We start from the raw sequence: 19,278 nt of genomic DNA, 5'->3' as shown, positions 1-19,278 counted from the left end.
TCTATAAGATTTCCTCTGGACTCTGTGCTGTTGGTATGTATTTGGTATTAGTGTCTCAGGAAGAGAAGGAGGGGCAAATTAATAAAATATCTCATAGTAAGCTTCCTGACTTTGTGTGTGCTTTCAGCACAGAACATATTTCTTAAGTATGAGTTGAGTCCAATATATTTGGACTTATTTAGCGAACAGTTTTGCCCTTTACCTCATTGGGATTCAGCCTCTAATTGCTTAAGTGTTACTTAAGCCTCTTGGGATGCAAGCTGCTTCACAAATATGACTTGAGCTGGTTTATTGAATAGTATTCTCTGAATGGTATTCAGGGTCTCTTCTAGTGTATTCATTCTTTATACTTGTTGCCTTGGATAACTACCATACTTTGCCCTGAGTGCTTCCTGAAGATTTCCCTACAGTAAGTGTAGGAAATACTTAACTATTAAGTTTAAGTATTTAAAGGTTCGTTTGGCTTGGCAAAACAAAATGGCCTCTTGAAAAAGAAGCATGCAACTTCTTTTTTTCGTTTTCTTTCTTCTTTTTAATGCATGTCAGACAGCCATTCAATGCAGAAGTCTTGACTAACAGTTGAATTGTAAAGGAATGCCACAGGTTGGTCTCTACGCATGTGACTGATGTTTTCTGTATGTCATCCTTCCCTTCTAAACAGGGAAGAGCTTTTGGAAAGAGACTTCTTCCCTCCTTCTGTCTGAAATGCTGCTCTCCCACCTTCCTTTCTAGCAGCATCATCTTACAATGAATAGTAGAACAATCTACAGGGAAGTGAATAATTTATTTCCTGAAAAACTGATCAAATGTCAGCCAAGTCTGGACTACAGGAAATGCTGTAGCTGAGACCAATAATTTGTGGTAGAACAGTGTACGCTTTCAGATTAAGAAATAAAACTTTGTGCCATATAAGTCACTGAAAGTGAAATTTTGTAACTCTTATAGAAAAAGACCAGATACTTGTTTCTTAGGGCTTTAGGACTGATTCTTAAAAATATTTATTACTCTGACTGCTATCTATTTGAATTAACTGAAACAGAATGCCTAAATTGTGTGTATGTTTGGTTTATATTTCTTGAAATCCATGGGCAGTGTCTTGTGCAAGGAACATAGAGGAAAGCCTTAGTAATTTCTGCCTTGCCATCCTTTAATTTATTTTCTCTGTTTGCACAAGCAGACTATGTTTCTTACAACTCGAGTATAAAATTCCTTTGGGACTTGATTAAGCACATAAAAGATAAACGGTCTCCCTTTTTTCTAGGAGCCCTTTGAAGATGGCTTTGCAAATGGAGAGGAAGGAACGCCAGCTGGGGAAGCAGCTGCCACTTACACGCCAGATAGTAAAGGGGTAGTCAAGTTTGGCTGGATAAAAGGTGTATTGGTAAGCTGATGTATTGTACTCCAGTGTCTTAAAAAGATACGATCTTTCTAACAGCCTTATTTTTGGAGGACTGTATTAGCTCTGTTTAAAACAAACAAACAAAAAAAACAGGTATGAAACTTGTGAAAAATGTCATAGCCTTAGTAAGGGTCACTTTTATACTTGTATGGAAATTTAAGAAAAAAAATTCTTCAAGGCTTCAAGTTCTAAAGGGATCATGGTGTCTTAGCACAGGTTTTAGAGTTCTGAATTTGTGTAATTTCTAAAAAGCAAAAAAAAAAATCTACTTTTTTACTAAACAAGCATCTTAAGTCACACAGGCATGTGAAAATGGAGAGAATACGCTTCTGTGTATTCACTTTGGATCTAAATTTTTGGACTGAAATAGAAAAGTTGTTTTTAGAGAAGCAAAAATTACTGTGAGGAGAGTATCCACATGTGGCAAAACTTGACTTGGATCAACTACTCAAGTCTTGTTGAAGCTGTTAAGAGAAGATGACTTTTTGTAAGCTGTGGAAGTCTAACACTGAACACTAGCATAGTCACAGTGGTTAAAAACTCTGGGACTCTGTGACCATTTGGAGTAATGAAAATTTATAAGGGTGATATGAGGGATTTTATTACAAGTACATATTTATTTATTTTTAGTGTTTTGGCAAAGAGAAACCATAATTAATACATACTATCCAAACCTGTAAGACTTTATGGTGGAGGCTGCAAATGCAACACTCTGTTATCAAATACTGAACTCAGATTACCTAATTTTAGTTCAGTAATCTTCTTCAGCTCCATTTTGCAACTGTCTTGTAAGTCTTCTTGCTTGTAAGTTTTGTGGAAGACAGTCTCTTCCTTTTCAGTGGTTTTGAAACTTGCAACTAGTATTTCCTGGTAGGCATAAGTTGCCCAGGTGAGTATTTCCTGCTCGGGTATTTGTTTGTTTTTTTATTTGAAGATAATATTTAGTATGTTATTGCTTTAGTGTTTGAAAGAGAGATAGTGGAAGATCTAAAACGGGTCTCTGAGACTGCTCAGTATGAATTTTGGATCCTTAAGGTGGAGGCCCAAATGATTTATTGTTTTGTCGAGAAATGCTAGTAGTGTCAATTGTTGATGTACTGTAACTTTCTTGGTCAAGGTAGTAATTTTTTAATCACGTTTAGGTTCCCTTTTATTCTTTTTAATCTAAGACCTAAACTTGTTTGTTTAAAGAATCTGTTCTTGTGAAACAATTTGAGAAGCAGTGAGGGAAGACTGTATGATAATTCAGACAGTATTAAAAACTGAAATGAATAATCAGTGGAAATGACTGCAGGTGTGAGACTATGTAATATGTATGTTTTATTATCTTAGGTACGATGCATGTTAAATATTTGGGGTGTGATGCTCTTCATCAGACTATCATGGATTGTAGGACAAGCTGGGATAGGTATGTGTACCAATGCTGTAATTTTTTTTTACTTCAATGGCTTTTAAATGTGCAATTCAAAAGAAGTGTTGATTCTGAACTTGTTGTGAGACGGGCAGAAAATGACCTTAATGTTGCCAGTATTTCAACCTTACCAAAACTTTAATCAGTGTGAAGTTACTTACACGTTGTCACTTAGCTACAAGGTATATATAATTTAAAACTGACGTGTGTAGGTCTTCAGTAAACTGTAGAGATAAACTCCTTTTGATCTCCATTTACTAAAATCTGCATATAGACTGTGTAGTATATAAATAATTTTCTTCAAAGGCTTAACTTAGCATTGAACTGTAAAAATTCTCACCTAGGATACAGCTTTTACCCTGCTGATGAAGGACACATTACCCAGTCTGATAAGTTTTGTTTGTATCCAGGAAGTTTTCTTTATTCCTCTTTAGTACAGTAGTCTTTTACTTCAGAGTGTGCAGGGCTGCATACAGCAAAAGTGTGTCAAATTTGCCAGGCTGATTCTTTAAACACAATTAATTAGAAGATTTGTATGTTTTAATACTGCTGAATGTGCAATTTTTTTCCCCTCTTTTCCAAAAGGTCTGTCTGTCCTAGTTATTGCAATGGCCACTGTTGTGACAACTATAACAGGACTATCTACTTCAGCAATAGCTACAAATGGGTTTGTAAGAGGAGGTAAAGCTACTTTCATAAATCTTTCAAAGTATTTTGTCATCACTCTGAAGTGCAAACTTTAAAGATAGAGCCTCTAATTTCTTCTGTGTCTTTTAGCATGGGAAAAATGAGTGACAGTATAGGTAAAGAGTAGGGAAGAGTTGGTTTTCTGAGGAGCAGAATTTTCCTAATTTTCTTTAAGTAATCATAATACAAATGAAAAGTCAACAGTTAGTCTAGCAATTTGATTTGGTTAGTAGCTTGATTTTTCCAGTGTGGGAGAAGCGTTATCTATTTTTAATTTTTGGAATATAAGCACTTTCAGAAAGACCTGTCCAGGAATGAATAGGGGCTTAATATTCTCCAGCATTTGCATTGGTTAGGGGGTGTGTGTGCTTGTATGTGTACATGTCCTGAAATAGAACTTACTAATTAAGAAATACATTCTATAATAGGATGAATTGGACTTTATATGAGAACATACAAAGAGACATGTTCTAGTTCTATCATGAATATATATATATATTTATATATATATTTATTTTATATATATATATACACACACACACACAATAAATCTGCTCTGAAAAGAGATTCTTCAGTCTCTTTCAATTATCTCCAGGTTTCCTGAGGATAATGGTTTTTGTTCACTTTCATGATTTATGCGCTGTTGTCAGCAATTCTGTACCTACAAAATAATTCTGTAAATGACCAGCGTCTGACATACTCAAATTGCTTCATGATCCTGTAAAATGGTCACTAGTAGAATCTGTGGCAGAATTAAAATAGAAGCACTTAAGTTCATTCTGTGCATATCCAAGTCTGTTGATGAAGAATGAAGACAAAAACCTATCACAAAGTAAACAAACCCAACAGAAAAGGTCGGCTATGAGTCTTAGTTTTATGTAAAGTAGATATTTCTTCAAGAAATGTCAAGTAGATATTTCTTCTTTCTAGATATTTGTTTGTGAAAAACCTTTAGTGTCTGTTTCTAAACAGCACTTTTTAAGAATTCTGATAGGATACATATTTTTGAATCACTTTTGCAAAATAGTGCTTTATTGAAAGCTTTGAAGTGCTTAATGACAAGAATTGGGGAATGATTTCACAACTGTTTCTAGGAAACTTTTCTGTTATGTGCTATTTTTTTTAAATGTTGATTGTTTAATGTTTGTTTTTTAATGTTGCATTCTTACAAAGTATGTCAAAGTTGGGTACCTACAAGCTTTCCACAGTAACTGTAATGCAGTGGAGTTAAGGATTTCATGTTATTTTTCTTTCAGCCTGTCACTCAGTTGTCTCAATCTGGGATTGGAGGTTTTCCTTGATTGCACAAATCTTAGCCTTACATTGGAATGTGCCTTTGCTAACTCTCTTGGAATTTACCCTTCCCTAAAGCTTGAGATACTCAAGTTTTTTGTTTGTCATATGCTGTGTTTGAGACAGTGTGTTTTTCAAGCTCAAAAATGTGAAGAATTGGTTCTGAGAAAAAGAGCTGTCATGTGATCATTATGACAGTCTCATTACAGTACAGAAAATTCCTTTGGCAACAGAGTTAAGAAGCAAGTCATGTAGGTTTGGAACTTGAGGGGGTTTATTTTGATATCTTTTGCCAGTTTCATGAATTATAGCTAATTAAAATATGTAATAGTAAAATTATGCATAGTCACTTTGAATAGTTTTGGGTAGGGGGGAACCCCAATAATACCATTTTCTGTGTTTTATACCTTGTTTTTTAACCTTGAAACAGGTTGTATAGCTGAATAATGTGATGTGGTGTGTGAGTCAGGTGATTACTTACAACTTGTGTATTTTCTTAGAAACCTGAAATATATTCCTGAAACTTCAGTGCCTTTTATTGTACATCTCGAAAGATGCAAGAATAAATAGTGTCACATTTGTGTAAACTTAAGTTCTGTTGATTCATGTCCCTTCCTCATAAGCTCTTCCATTTAATCTTAAATAGCATCCTACCCCCCTCACTTTTTTTTTTCCTTTTAGGAGGTGCATATTATTTAATTTCCAGAAGTTTGGGACCAGAATTTGGTGGTGCCATAGGTCTGATTTTTGCATTTGCCAATGCTGTTGCAGTAGCAATGTATGTTGTTGGTTTTGCAGAGACAGTTGTGGAGCTGCTCAAGGTAAATGGACTGATTATTGATTACCCTTATTGAGTATTGATTGAGATTATTGAGAATGAGTTATTGAGAGCTGAGATTATTGAGAACTAATTACCTTGCCCTGATTACAGTTTAAAGACATGAAATGACATACAAGATTACAATATCAGTAAACTATTGCTGCAGTTCAGTGGCTTTTTGATATAAAATAGGTTTTCATTGGTGTCAGACTGAAGCTTCCCACTCTGCTTATCTCATCCCTGAAGGGATAAAATGCAAAATCTGTGGTAACCTCCAAGCCAGCAACTGAGATAGAGGGTAGAAGGACAGATACATGATGTGGAATCATGAGGAATTAAGGCTTGAATTGTTATCAGTGAGCATTTTGGCTTGAATTGTTATCAGTGAGCATTTTTTTTCTAAGTGATAGCAGCTTATATTAAGCTCCTTTTTAAAGAAGTTCTACTTATTAGAAATAATTCCTTAAGATAAACACAATAAAGTGGTTTTGTTTTGTTTGTTTTTTTTTACTTTTTCGGGAGGGGGGATTAAATATGACATTGAGAAGGACCCAATCGTACTCTTCTTAGATGAGAAGAATTCTGGGGTGCATTAAAAGAGTAATAGTGAACATCAAGTAAAATCTATTCATAAATGCAAGATGGTAGCTGTTGCCTTGCTGGTTAATTTAATTCTCTGGCAGCTGAAGACAGGCCATTCTGTTTGGGGTTGGGTTATGAAGCAGAATGATTATTTCCATTTGGGATGATTCAGTGACATTTAAAACAAGACAAAACCAGTATTGTTTTGTGCCCATATAGGGAATATAAAATAAGCAAATTTGTGGTATAGAGGTTAACTCTGCTAATAAAATTTAGGTGGTAATAATAGAATTCTATTCTGCATTAGGAGAGATAAGCACTTGTTGAAGTATATGACTGTGTCCTTTTTCCTAGGAACATGGAGCACTGATGATTGATGAAATGAATGACATCAGAATCATAGGAGCTATCACAGTAGTTGTACTGCTGGGTATTTCCGTTGCGGGAATGGAATGGGAAGCAAAAGTAAGGAACCGTTATCTTTTTTCTTTCTTTCTTTTTTTTTTTTTATTCTTTGGCTCATACTTTTATCTATATTCTTCACCTCAGCTGGCTGATTTATTTTTAATGTGTTTTTATTTAGTGCACTCAGGAGTAGGGATTTTAGGGAGGTGGGGGAGTGAAGATAAATGCATTGCTTGGATCTACCACAAAGGAGAAAAGGAGGAAAGAATCTAGAGGAAAGAATCTACAGAAATTAACTTTGGCATGTACTGTTAAGTTAAATAGCACACTTCTGTAAAAATTATTTAGCTTTCTCAGGTAATCCTTCATTGTATCTAACTCCCATTTGCAATGGTATCTGTATGCTCCTAACTTCAGACAGCACTGTGCTCCTTAATCTCAACCACTTAGGTTTTTGCTTTGAAGGAATGATTTATTAGGTCACTAATAATCTGGTCTCTGTGATTTAAAATCTCTAGCAGTATCTTGCTTTTGCTCTGCAGCATGAACAGTTCCATAATAATAGCTTGCATAGAAATATCCCCATTGTTCTAATGTCTCGATATCAAACCTGAGCTGTGGTATCACTGCCTCCTTATCACCTCCTCCTTATTAGGAAATTGGTAACTTTTTTTTTTTTTTTTAATCCTGCTCAATACAAACATCAAGGCTTGTTGGCTTGGTTTCTGCAACATGGAAGAAGGCAGGTAGGAGCTACAGTAAACAGCTGAACCTGTCCAACAAGCATTTCGTGTGGGTTAACATGCAGCTTAGCACAGCAAAACACTAATACTTTCTTCTTGATAATAGTTACCTACAATGTTCTCCTATGCCTTCCCATTTTCCAGGAAATTCTGTAAGTCATGGGGACTCTATAATAATGCCTCTGAAGTAGACCTAAAAGCTTATAAAGAAAGGCTGGGATTCCAGGAAAGTATGTTTCAAAAATGACTTTGCAGAGTTCCTGTTCTCTTACCACTCAACGGTGTTGAAGTCTTAGGAGCTCATTCTTTTTCTAATGCCTGAGACTTTCCAATGTAAGGAAGTGATGTAGAAAATAGTCTTGCCTCATGGAGAAGCCTAGGTTCACTACTGAATAAATCCAGTTGTGCCGATTGTTCTGTGGTGACTTCATGTTGAATATCTTTGGGCTTATTGAAGACTTGTTTCAGCACCCAGCTGAATCCTTGCACCTCTCACCTGTTCTACTGTAGGTTTGGCAATGGAGAGATCTAAATATGATGGACAAACTGGTTTCTTCAGGTGGTCTTCTAACTCTACTGTTGACTGTCACGCTCTTTTTATCTCTGTACTACCGTTTTACTTGAGATTGTGTGAACTGGCAACAGCAATGCTACAATGCTGTTGTATATTAGGTTCTGATCCTAGGCCTGAAAAAAAATCAAACTAGAAATAGTTTTCCCTGAGACACTGGCATATGCCTTTATGGAGAATCAAATAACTTGGAAGATAATGGAGCAGGGTGGTTGCTTACCCAAATATAAAACCTAAAGCATCTTGATCTTCTCAATGTCTGGATTTATCATTGCTCACACTTTTGAGGTTTTGGATAGTTTAAAATGCTGTTTTATTAGTATGGTAGAATTTATGATGGTTTTAATCAACTTTAGCTTAAAACCTAGGTTGTAATAAAAAAGAATAGTCACAGGAAAACTGGAATTAAAAAGCAATGTGTGGTAATCTTTGCAATTTAATTTCACAGAGAAGGCTGGAGATAATGAGACTTGAACAACATAAGCTAGTCCATTGTATAAAATAACAAACATGCTATTTGATTCCTGATGTAATAGAAATTTTAGTAAATATATATTAAAGTATAAAGCAAAGTATTATCATCACAGTTAATGAGACTATACTGCTAGTGTTTGTGTATGTTGCATTTTTTCCTCTAGGTTTGCTTGGTCTACTCAAATACTTTATTTCTTAATAGGCTTATGAAGAAGATAGTTCTTTTAACTACTTTGTCTTTAGAGGAAGCACTTTTTGGGGGGTATAGTAATAACAAATTCCATTTTGAAAAAAAAATTAAATTTTCAAGTTACTCATATGTCTCTCTTGAAAATCCTGCTACTTGTTCTCTCCAGCATTCCTTATTTGTGGAATACAAATATTAGAAGACATAGCTGAATTTTGAATTTTAAATATTTATATTTTAAAACATATTCTTAGTATTGTGACTTAGAGCTGTGAAAAACAGTAGGTTCTTCTGTCTGATTGTAATTATTATATTTCAGGCGCAGATAGTCTTACTGGTGATCCTCATAATTGCTATTGCAGACTTTGTCATAGGAACATTTATTCCTTTGGACAGTAAGAAGCCTAAAGGTTTCTTCGGTTATAAAGGTGTGTTGGAACAGTTAATATCTTAAGTAATATCTTTGCAAAGAAGAGGCATGCTGTTGTAATTGAATGAAACATCTAAGATAGCTTATAGTCTGTCCTATTCAACTATAAAGATAATTCTTCCTGATTCTTTCTTCCTGATTCTTTCAGACTTTTGTTTTTTATTCCTTAATCTTAAAGTTAGAGGGCTGAAAATTGGTCCTGTAGTATTAATTATACTAACTTAAAAAAAGTAACATTTTGTGTACTTCTTCTATTTTTAAAGGCTGTTTAAGGTTACTCTGACTTTTATTTTGAGCTGACGTGAATTAGAACTTACCTATCTTAAAAAGGTTTCTGCGTACTTTTGTGAGTAGGGCATACTGGTGTGATTTTGAACTTTTTCATGGAGCTAGGTCAGGTAGAATTGGCTAATACTATAGGTTTCATACAAATGTTAGCACAGATCTAAATTAACAAATATTTCTCTACAGCTGAAATATTTGCAGAGAATTTTGGACCAGATTTCCGAAATGAGGAAACTTTCTTTTCTGTATTTGCTATTTTCTTCCCTGCTGCAACTGGCATACTTGCTGGTGCAAATATCTCAGGTGATCTTGCGGTGAGTAGTGAATTAGCAAATTCTGATCACAAACACTGAGTGTATACCTGTATCATGACTGTCCAATGAAATTTTTCTTTCAGGATCCTCAGTCAGCCATACCTAAAGGAACGCTGTTGGCCATCTTAATTACTACATTGGTTTACACAGGAATTGCAGTATCTGTAGGTAAATGGTGGATTTTATTATTTTTTTAATTTTATCCTTTCATATTCATTCTGAGGGAGTGCTTTGATATAATTTATGTAATTCAGTTTGTCTTTCATGGATAAGAAAGCAATCCAGAGCCAAGGCTTTCTACTCTTTGTGGCTGGAGAGAGATTCAGTTTTCAGATGCTTTTATCTTTTCTAAAATGAGTGATACTTTTTCAAGATTAGTGACTGCTTCACACTAAAGATGACGATTAAATGACACAGACTTCTCACTGATGTTTCCTAAACTGTTGCAGATATTTGTGTTGGAATTTGTATTTAGAATTTTTTGGTGGGATAATCCTTGGATTAGAAAGCTGCATTTTCAGAACATATTCACTTAGCAAACAGCTGTGCTGATTGAAGATGATGGAAGCCAGCTATTTTACCTGAAGTAAATTATGAGATGATCGCACAACTCCCTAGCAAGGATGCATAAGCAATAATTCCCAGTAAAGGGAGGAGAGAGTTATATCTTTATCTGGCCAACCCGCTTCCAAAAGTGTTGTCACACTCAGAAATATCTGTAGCTTTACTTTTGCAAGGAGGAGAAACAATCATAGACTGATCTGGGTCTTGTATAACCTCTCTTCTCTGTCTCTCTTCCCCAGCTCACAGTGTTTTGACTATTCTGAGTAGAATTTGTCTTAGGGTTTGATGCTTTCTAAATCTGTTTCGCTCCAAAGCTGCAGTGGACACTCAGGGTTTTTCCCCCCTCCCTAAAAGAATTCTACTCTAGTAATCTCAAGAACATAAAATCATGTCTTGCCTGTTTCTTGCCCTTGATCTTAAATGGTTTTATACGTAGCATATAAATGAGTTTCTGGCAGTAGTAGTCAATCTTCTTATATGAAAGACCTTTCCTTATCTTAGCTGTGCTGCCTTTTGAATGAATTTTATAAGAGTACCATTGATCTTACCACTAATGATACTTCCTTTCTAAAGATACCAATCTTGCTAGTCTGCCTCTGTTGGCTAACACTGCACTGTAGCTCTGCCAAATAGTTGTTCTCCAGTGATTGTGCCCTATGCAGGATAATGACCTGCTACATTTATCTCCTAATTAGGTTGACCACATAGACCTCTGCACCAAATCTGAATGTTTTAGAGCTTGAACCCACATGAGAGCAAAATGCTCATTAATATTCATTTCCTGGCAGAATACATTAGTTGTCTTTTAAACACAAGAAACTTCATTTTTCATTTTGCAGAAGGAATACTTTGCAAAGCCAGCCAAACATTAAATTGTTTAGTGAATAACGATATTCTGTCCTACTTGCCTTCTATAATTTACAATTAGAATTCAGGTAATTAAAAAAAAAAAACAGTTCTATTATCAGAAGTTAGAGATTATAAAATGAAAGATAGGAAGTGAATAGTTGGCTTTTTTTGAGGCATTGGATCAGGAACTGGACAGATGTGTTCCCCTCATCCACCCCTTATTCCCCACTATATACTTCCAGTGTAGTGGTGAGCAGGTCATGAAAACTTTGAAGGAGCTACAAATGTTACTGAGTAGTAATATCTGAAGGGGACAAGAACAAATGGTATGTGCTCACTTTGTATGTGAGGGTGCTTACTTTCATATTTAAGGTATCTGAGTACCGTGGTGACAAGGTCTTGAAGATATTTTAGATTTACTTAAATATTTGCATGCTCTGTAGTAAGTAACAGGTTTAGGAAACCGAGTAAAGGTGGCTTAGAAGGTGAAAATTGCTAGCCCAACTGCCAGAGCTAGAAGGCCTATTGCAGTAGTATAGCAGTTGTAAGGGCAAAGACCGTGCAGTTCCTATTTTAGCAAGGGATTTGTGCAGATGTGCAGGTGGCAGGATTAAGACTGCATAAGCAACCTTTATTTTGGTATACTGAAATTCTTGAATGACTTAAGAACAACATTCAGATTGCAGTGTATTTGCTTAAAAACATACAAAAGCCCAGTAAGAATAAACTTCTGAGTGGGGCAAAGACGTGCTTTCTCTACACCAAACAATAGGGCTAATTCATGAGAGGCTGATCATAGCCATTTGTAGCACCAAAGAAGTTAAGAAGTCTTCTCAGTTGTAGCCTGAGCATTCAGGGTGATATCTCTGAAAATCTCCCTGTTTGCATGTACTTAGAGGAGGATCTGCTATAAATGCTTTGTTAAACTTATCAGAAGCTTATAGCATAGCAAAACTTCATTTGACTTTGACAGGAGCATACTTTTGAATGTCTATAAGAAGGTGAAACTCTGTTTTTACAGAAAGAGAACCTAGAGATTCTTACCGAAAATGTTGCCAGAAACCATTATAAATAAAACCTTTCTGAATTAGGGTTAAATAAAATGTCTGAATTGATAGGTATATCTAAGTATCTTCTGCTGAGGATACAGCTTGACCAAATGGCTTTTGTTCTGCTTTCTCTTGTGGTAAGGCTACATTAGATTTGTTCATAGTACCATTGTTCCTTCATGTCATACTTTGACTCCATGTGTGAAAGAGCTGCCAGCCAGCTGTAACTTGGAGAATGAAAAAAGGAAACAAGAAAGAGGAGGGCTGTGATACTGCACTGTAGCTATTTAATGGGATGCTCAGCTTAAATGAGTCTGCAACTGCAACGTATTACCAACAAAAAAGTATTTCAGGAATGTAGGTTCATTCAGAATATATGTTATCTAGAAATACTTCAACTAGTAAGTATATTGTGACACTCGCTATATACCATTTGAATGGTGTGGGTAAATAACTGCATAGTGGGAAAAAAAGCTTTTTTCTCATACAGAAGTTTTCATCCCAATTAAAACAAAAAAACCCAACCCCTCCACATACCCATAAGAAAAGGTCAAGGGATCAGTATAGGAAACTTACTGAAATTTACCAAATTGGGTCTGATAAGCAACTGAAAAATAAATCTGAAAACTGGAAGTATTAAGTAATGTCCACCTATCAGGACCAGGTGCTATTCTAAACTGTTACTTAAGTTCTAAAAGCTAGGAAACAATCTAAGTATGGTATATGTATTTAGGGACTATTTTTGTCAAAGAAAAGGAAATTATTTCATATAGATAACAGGCACTGTCATTTGAGAAATTTAAACCTATTCTAATATGCTTGTAGTACATCTGTGCCCTCCTTTTTACTTGTATTTTGCAAATAAGTCATTTAAGTCATCAACAGTCATATGCTTCTGTTCCCAGGACCTCCTTGTCACTTAAGTTCTGAAAAGACCAAATTAAGGGTATTCTTCTGGCTTTTACTTGTCTGCAGATTTCCCTGTTCTATTCCCCACTACTTATTTAATTCCTGTTCCTTGAAACATTGGCTGGTGTCCAAACACAAATTAACTACCTCAGTCATTAAACCTGGAACTCCATCTCCTGTAGTTTGTCTTAAAAAAACCAAACCAAAACAAACAAAACCCATTGAAGAAAGACTTGCAGGCTTTTTAATCAAATGAGATTATTCTTAGAGGCTGAAATGCTGCATCTTCACAGTTTTACTGAACAGTAGATTTATAAAGATTATAAATAATCACAAATGAATTGAAGACAGTGGTTTTGAAGTGGTAGAACTTGATTTAAAAAAAGTAAAGCAGAGCATGAGCTACGGGAATATGGGGTTTTGTTTTTCACTAAGAAATCAGTGTTTAAAATACAACAGAGACTGCTATGATGGAAGTGTTAAGTGTCACAAATTGGCATGCAAGTGTTTCATGACAAAGCACCCCCCCCCTTTTTTTTTTTTGAATGGCTGACCCATATGACTGCTGAGTTGTAGAATCTGTTTGTATATTTATGCAAAACTAGAAATCAATATGTTGGAATGAGATTAAAAGTTGTGAAAGTTTTCTAGAAGCATGTTTCCATAGGAAATGTGTAATAATAGACTCTGTAAACTGAAGTATGTGTATGAAACTATAACATAAGTCATCTTACATACATCTTAGTATCTCATTCTCGATAGAGAGAAAGGGGGAAATTCCGGGAAAACTATTCATGAAATAATCTAGGAAGGTTAACTTCCTCTCTTGATCTACCTCCGTCAAGCCAACCTCTTTTGTCACTGTAGCCAAAAATATTTAACTGTGGAATCATCAAACTTCAACATCTAGGAAAACAAATAGCTTCAAAACTGTGCATACCTATGTATATGCATACATATGTCCCACAACAAAACTCACTCCACTAAGAAATCTGAAAAAAGAAAAACCATAAAATCAAGTGGTGGTGCATAATACTAACTTCAAATAAAGTGCTATGGGAAATTCATGATTCAAAGAAATAAAATACTGAGCTAAAATTGTGCTATTAAGCTTTTGCAATTCTAGTGAGTTACAGCTTTTGTCTGTACTAGAATTTTCCTTTTCTTATTTACTAGACTCAACTTTTTCTAAAACTTATGCTATTCTCAAGCAAGAAAGCAGATAGTTTGCTTATTTGTATTTATTCTTCATGGTGAAAAAGTGCTTGAAACTGAAATCTCTTAAAAATATGGTTGCCTTATTTTAATGGTGCTCTGTGAAAATATGCTTACCTAAGCAGGGAATTGAGCTTGACACATCTTAAATGCTAGGCCAGTCTGTTAATGGTTATTTTTGTGATTGGGTCCGTTTTAGGTTCCTGTGTTGTTCGAGATGCCACAGGGAACATTAATAACACCATTATCACCGAACTGACAAATTGCACGACTGCAGCTTGCAAATTAAACTATGATTTCTCATCCTGTCAGACAGAATGTCACTATGGGCTGATGAACAATTTCCAGGTATGAAGGTTTTTCTTAAATCAGTTTAGTGTGCTCTGTGTGTGTGTTTTGAATTGCAAAAAAACCGTTGGCTAAAAATGCCTATCTCCATAACTGTGAGGTTAATGTGGAATAGTTAAGTGGTACACTCTAGTATGTAGAAGAACAGCCAGATAACTTTATTAAAAACCTCTGGGTATTTATACACAGGTGGTATAAATACTTACTCTTCTCCTGGGTAAACTGCTTGGGTTAGGTGGTGGACTGCAGCTTGCTCTGTTTAGATGTTTGAATGCCATCATTCACTGATGGGTACAGATGCTTTCATTGTTAAATAGTGAGGCATAGCAATCGTAGGTGGCCTCTGCCAATAACTTGTTTGTGTCCTAGCTTTTTAAGTTTCTTAGAAAGTATGTTGACCTTTTAAAAAGTTGCATACATTTATCATAATATCATCTTCAATGGTAAGGATTTTGTGAGTTTTCATGAAAACTGATATTGCTGTATTAAAAACAAAAAAAAACTTCTAGAGGTGGGGTATTTCATTGTCTTCAGCCTATATTTTGCAGATAATTGGGATGTTTGTGGACTATTAATAAGGGTTTGTGAAAGAAATTTGCTTTGTAGTAATCCATCTCTGCCCTATTTTTTGGGTCATAAGCATACAAAATGGTTGAATGGAGATAAAGCTGAAATCCGCTAATGTGAAAAATGTCAGTTTTAACAGCTTGTATGTTTTGGCTGGAAACCTACATGTAGGTAAGGCTGTCAACCTGTCTGCAAGGCAGGCTGGAAAAGTTAATTACTGTTTGTACATGCCAAAATAATGTTCCCATGCAGACCATTCTATTACAGTAAAATATATTTTCTTGAGTGGAATAGTTTGAATGTGTGTGTGGTGTCACTTTGGGTTTAGAAAAAGTCTATATTGGAAATATTTCAAAATTGCTATTGTGGGAGTAATTATTCTGCAATATCTGTTGATTGTTTTCCTCATTTGTTAAAGCTTGAAAGAGCCTGGTACATCCTCCAATGCACTCCTGAGAAGAGTTGTGAAACTAGCTTCCTCTGTGTCCTTTTTCTTTAAGACGTAACGTCAGTGAAATTGCTCATCATAAACATAGTTTGTATTTCTGATAAGTTAGTCACTAACGCTCTAGTTTCTCACCATTTGGTCTAAAACAGTACTACTGCCTCCCAAACTAGTCATACTTCTCACTGTCTGTAGAAAAATTAGTAGGTTCTGAATGGGAAAAGTAAGTTTTAAAGCCAAGGCCTGCGCAGAGAATGCATTCCCCATAGTGCCCCTTTTTTTTTTTTGCTGGATTTTGAAAATCTCAGCATAGAGACTGCAGAGCCTTTCTGGGCAACCTGCTGCAGTGCTGAGCCACCCTCACCGTGACCTTTTTCTACCTAGTATCCAGTTGGACTTTCCCTTGCTGCAGCTTGTGCCTGTTGCATCTTATCCTTTCCTGTGCACCTGTGAGATGAATCTGATTCTGACTTCTCAGAAGACATGACAGTGAAATTGTTCGCATGAGAGGCTATCTACCTATAGAGAAATTATGAACTTTTGTTCATTTTTCTGATTGAACTTCCCCTGACTTATTCAGTGTCTCTGAATAATAGCTGTTAGGAGAGGGTTTTTTATATACAAGTCACAGTCAGTGTGTGTGGGCCTCAGGCTTGAGCACCTCTCAAGCCCTTTGTACAAACATAGCTTCTTTCTGTAGGATAAATAACTGAGGAATAGTAYTTCACACACAAATTAATCTCTAAAGTGAGTGAAGATGTCTTTCTTACAGCTTGTAAGCATATAGATTCTAAGGCTGAAAGTGCCAATGACTTGGTTGAAAAATGAGTGGTATTTTATCACTCCTTGACACTTTGTGCTGCATTAAGTCCTTTCAGCAAAGAATTGATTTTTGTGCTTAGACAGATCTGGTTTTGAGTGTTTTTGCTGAACAGAAAATGGATGACCTGTAGTAAGATTTACCTGTGGAAAGCTTAGGTGGTGCTAAGAAGCTTAAACCAAGAGCCATGTGCGAGAGAGGCTTAGAATCAGACTCTGTGGGATGGAAGCAGGCTTGCATGAGAAGACCATCTTCAGTTCCTGTCTCAGTCATTGCAAATGAAGAACAGTTCCTGGCAGGCCTTGGACATTCCTCTGCTCAGTGTCATAAGGGCTGTCAGCTGGTAGCAGAGTTATTTGAGGAACTTGTTTGGGCTCTGTAAGCCTGAGCCTAGAACTTGCCTATTATTAGTTATAACTGTGGGTAATTTAAATGCAGAATGTGGTCATATTCCTATTTTGAAGTATATACAAACAGTTTTTACAAAAATGTCTAACTTTGGATGAAAGTCAGAAGTAGCACAAAACTACAATCCAAAYGCAGTGTAAGAGTTCTGCTAAAACACTGTGAAGGATGGAGGCTGTAAAACATTTTAAAATAGTTTGGGGATAAGCAGGGGGGTGTGGAGGAACACTTTGTCCATGTTCACTGTAAAATTTTAAAAGATTATAAAGAAGCTGGTGTTTGTTTTCGTGTGGCTTTTTTTTATGCTCCACAATGGCTGAACCAAATAACTGAAATTAGTCAAAGTATGACATTTCATTATCTCAAATGTTTGAAATTTTGTTTAGGGAACTGTCTAAACAGGAAGTGTCAAACAAACATAAATCCCTTATCAGCAGTGACTATAGATTTCTCGCTGCACCAGTGGTAACAGAACAGCTCTTGCTGAGTATCTGCCCTTCCAATTCTGTGTGATATGAAGTTTCACTGCTATAGCCATCTGCATTTGTGGGCCTCTTGGTTTTGTGGTCATGGATGGTTTTTAACACCATGGTTCTCCTGGAACTGGTTCTACTTTTCAGTTTTAGAAATTTGCTTATTTATTTATTTAGCATTAGTAACCTAGGTTGTAACTTAGCAGCTTTTAAGTCGAGCAAATGCTGTCTGCATATACCTTGCTCAGACTTTTCTCAAGTTTATAAAACAGATTTAATATTCAAAAAGGAAGAACTAAATTGCAAGGAGTTGATGCGAATGTAGTAGAATAAAGGCCTTGAAATAACCGAATGTTTTAAACTGAATGGGAAGAAAAGGGGGGAGGGTAGAGCTTGTAAATAGGTACTGTCCACAAGAAGTCCTTCAAAGGAAGATTGATCAAATATCCTTGCAGGGGAAAAAAATTTCATGCTGCTTCAACCAAGGTTATTCTGTATTATATTTCCAAAACATTTTTTTTTTTTCCTGAAACATTTGTCAGTAGAGCATTTACACTCTTATATTCTGGAAATATAGTATAGGATTGTTACATTCTGGCATTTGTAGCTGTAACTTTCTTTTGAGTATTAAAACTACTTAATCCAGGGCATAGGAGGAATAGCTTAATCTTATGTAACCAAGTATGAAAATATTCAAAGCAATGAGTTAATACAAGGGGAAAGGTTAAAAATGTGTTAGCAGATAAGTTTTAGTATTATGAAAACCTTCACGATACCTTTAACTACCATATATGTATTCATTATATATGGTAGCATAGCATGTATATAGATATATCTATCTGAGTTGTRTGAATAAATGCATGCCCTACCTTAACCTTCTTCCTTGTGAACTTCAAATATAATCCAGGAAATCTTGTCCTTCGTTCCTTAAATGACTAACAGCTACTTCATCACTTATGTTGGGTATATGTAATTCTTTCACTTCTTTTTAGCCAAGGCATGCCTTAAACTGACTGATGATACCTAATGTAACCTTGAGATTCAGTTGCCCATTTGAGAGGTCCAGCAGTCTGAGTCTGACCTGGAGAAAAACACCAAATTTTGCCGTTAGCTTAGCCTTAGGAATATGAATAAAACTTCATCAGATACCTGTATATTGCTTCTGGGAGCACATCCTACTTAGTGAGATTGCTTGGGACAATTGGATCTTACAACTTCAAGTGGCAGCAATTTAAAAACTAGATGCTTCTGCATGATCTTTTTCCCCTTCAGTCCCCATCCTGCTATTCTAGATGAGATTGCCAGGATGAAAGAGGTATGTATTTCAGTGCAGATGATGCAGGACCTCATTCTGACGTTGATACTCTTCTTAAAAGACATCATGCTGGGTTTGATCCAGTGACTAAAATGTCAGCTTTTCAAGATGTTACCAGTGATTAAACACTGGTTGCCTTCAAGCAGCTGAGGCTTTTGTTTCATAAAGAACAGTTAGTCTAAGTATTAAACCATGACTGTTGTTAAATACAGTTTTGTATCTTAATTCACTTGACACATGCAGAGCTTGATGCAGCTATGTAAGGAAATGGAATAGAAGACTAGTATAAGAGGGTCTTTAGGCTATAAGGTCTTTAGACAGAAGCTGCTTGGTTTATGTTTGTAATTTTTTTATTTATTTTTTTGTCTTATCAACATTGGTCTTGTATACTCGGCCTACTGAGCTTTGTCACTTACAGTCTACTAAAAGTTGCATATTGTATATGATTCCTTGGGGTTACAAAGTCATCTTAGGATGTGATCTTGGCATGGGGGAGAGGGGAGGGAGAATAGGAAGCAAACTTGTTCTGTCCTTATGGTTTTGAATGGGAAACAACCCTAACTTCCAGTGACAGAGATGATGAGAAACAGATATGTAGAAAGGCAATAAACTTTCCTAGGATGTTCTCTGACTTGCATGGTTTTGTCACTTGAGCTTCCTGAGGTCATGTTATTCAATGGTTGGTTAGCCACGATATGTAACAACTTCCATTGCTTTT

General features: G+C 35.8%; 1 protein-coding gene across 3 annotated transcripts in view; it reads left to right on the top strand.

Annotated features, from left to right (window-relative positions):
* Positions 1 to 19,278, top strand: part of SLC12A2 (solute carrier family 12 member 2) — a 66,626-nt gene that overhangs the window by 21,106 nt on the left and 26,242 nt on the right. For 2 of the 3 annotated variants that reach the window (XM_026056967.1, XM_026056966.1), the window contains exons 2-10: positions 1,262 to 1,381; positions 2,732 to 2,807; positions 3,396 to 3,491; positions 5,472 to 5,611; positions 6,547 to 6,657; positions 8,892 to 9,000; positions 9,474 to 9,601; positions 9,685 to 9,769; positions 14,387 to 14,535. In XM_026056967.1, the coding sequence (XP_025912752.1) occupies positions 1,262 to 1,381; positions 2,732 to 2,807; positions 3,396 to 3,491; positions 5,472 to 5,611; positions 6,547 to 6,657; positions 8,892 to 9,000; positions 9,474 to 9,601; positions 9,685 to 9,769; positions 14,387 to 14,535 (1,014 nt within the window). The remainder of the gene's footprint in view (positions 1 to 1,261; positions 1,382 to 2,731; positions 2,808 to 3,395; positions 3,492 to 5,471; positions 5,612 to 6,546; positions 6,658 to 8,891; positions 9,001 to 9,473; positions 9,602 to 9,684; positions 9,770 to 14,386; positions 14,536 to 19,278) is intronic. The other variant, XM_026056968.1, reaches the window with a different exon arrangement.

The sequence above is a fragment of the Apteryx rowi genome, unplaced genomic scaffold (assembly GCF_003343035.1).
Source record: "Apteryx rowi isolate R43461 unplaced genomic scaffold, aptRow1 scaffold_135, whole genome shotgun sequence".
NCBI classification, from domain to species: domain Eukaryota; kingdom Metazoa; phylum Chordata; class Aves; order Apterygiformes; family Apterygidae; genus Apteryx; species Apteryx rowi.
The sequence above is the reverse complement of the archived record's forward strand: the minus strand, read 5'-3'. Positions and strand labels throughout refer to the sequence as shown.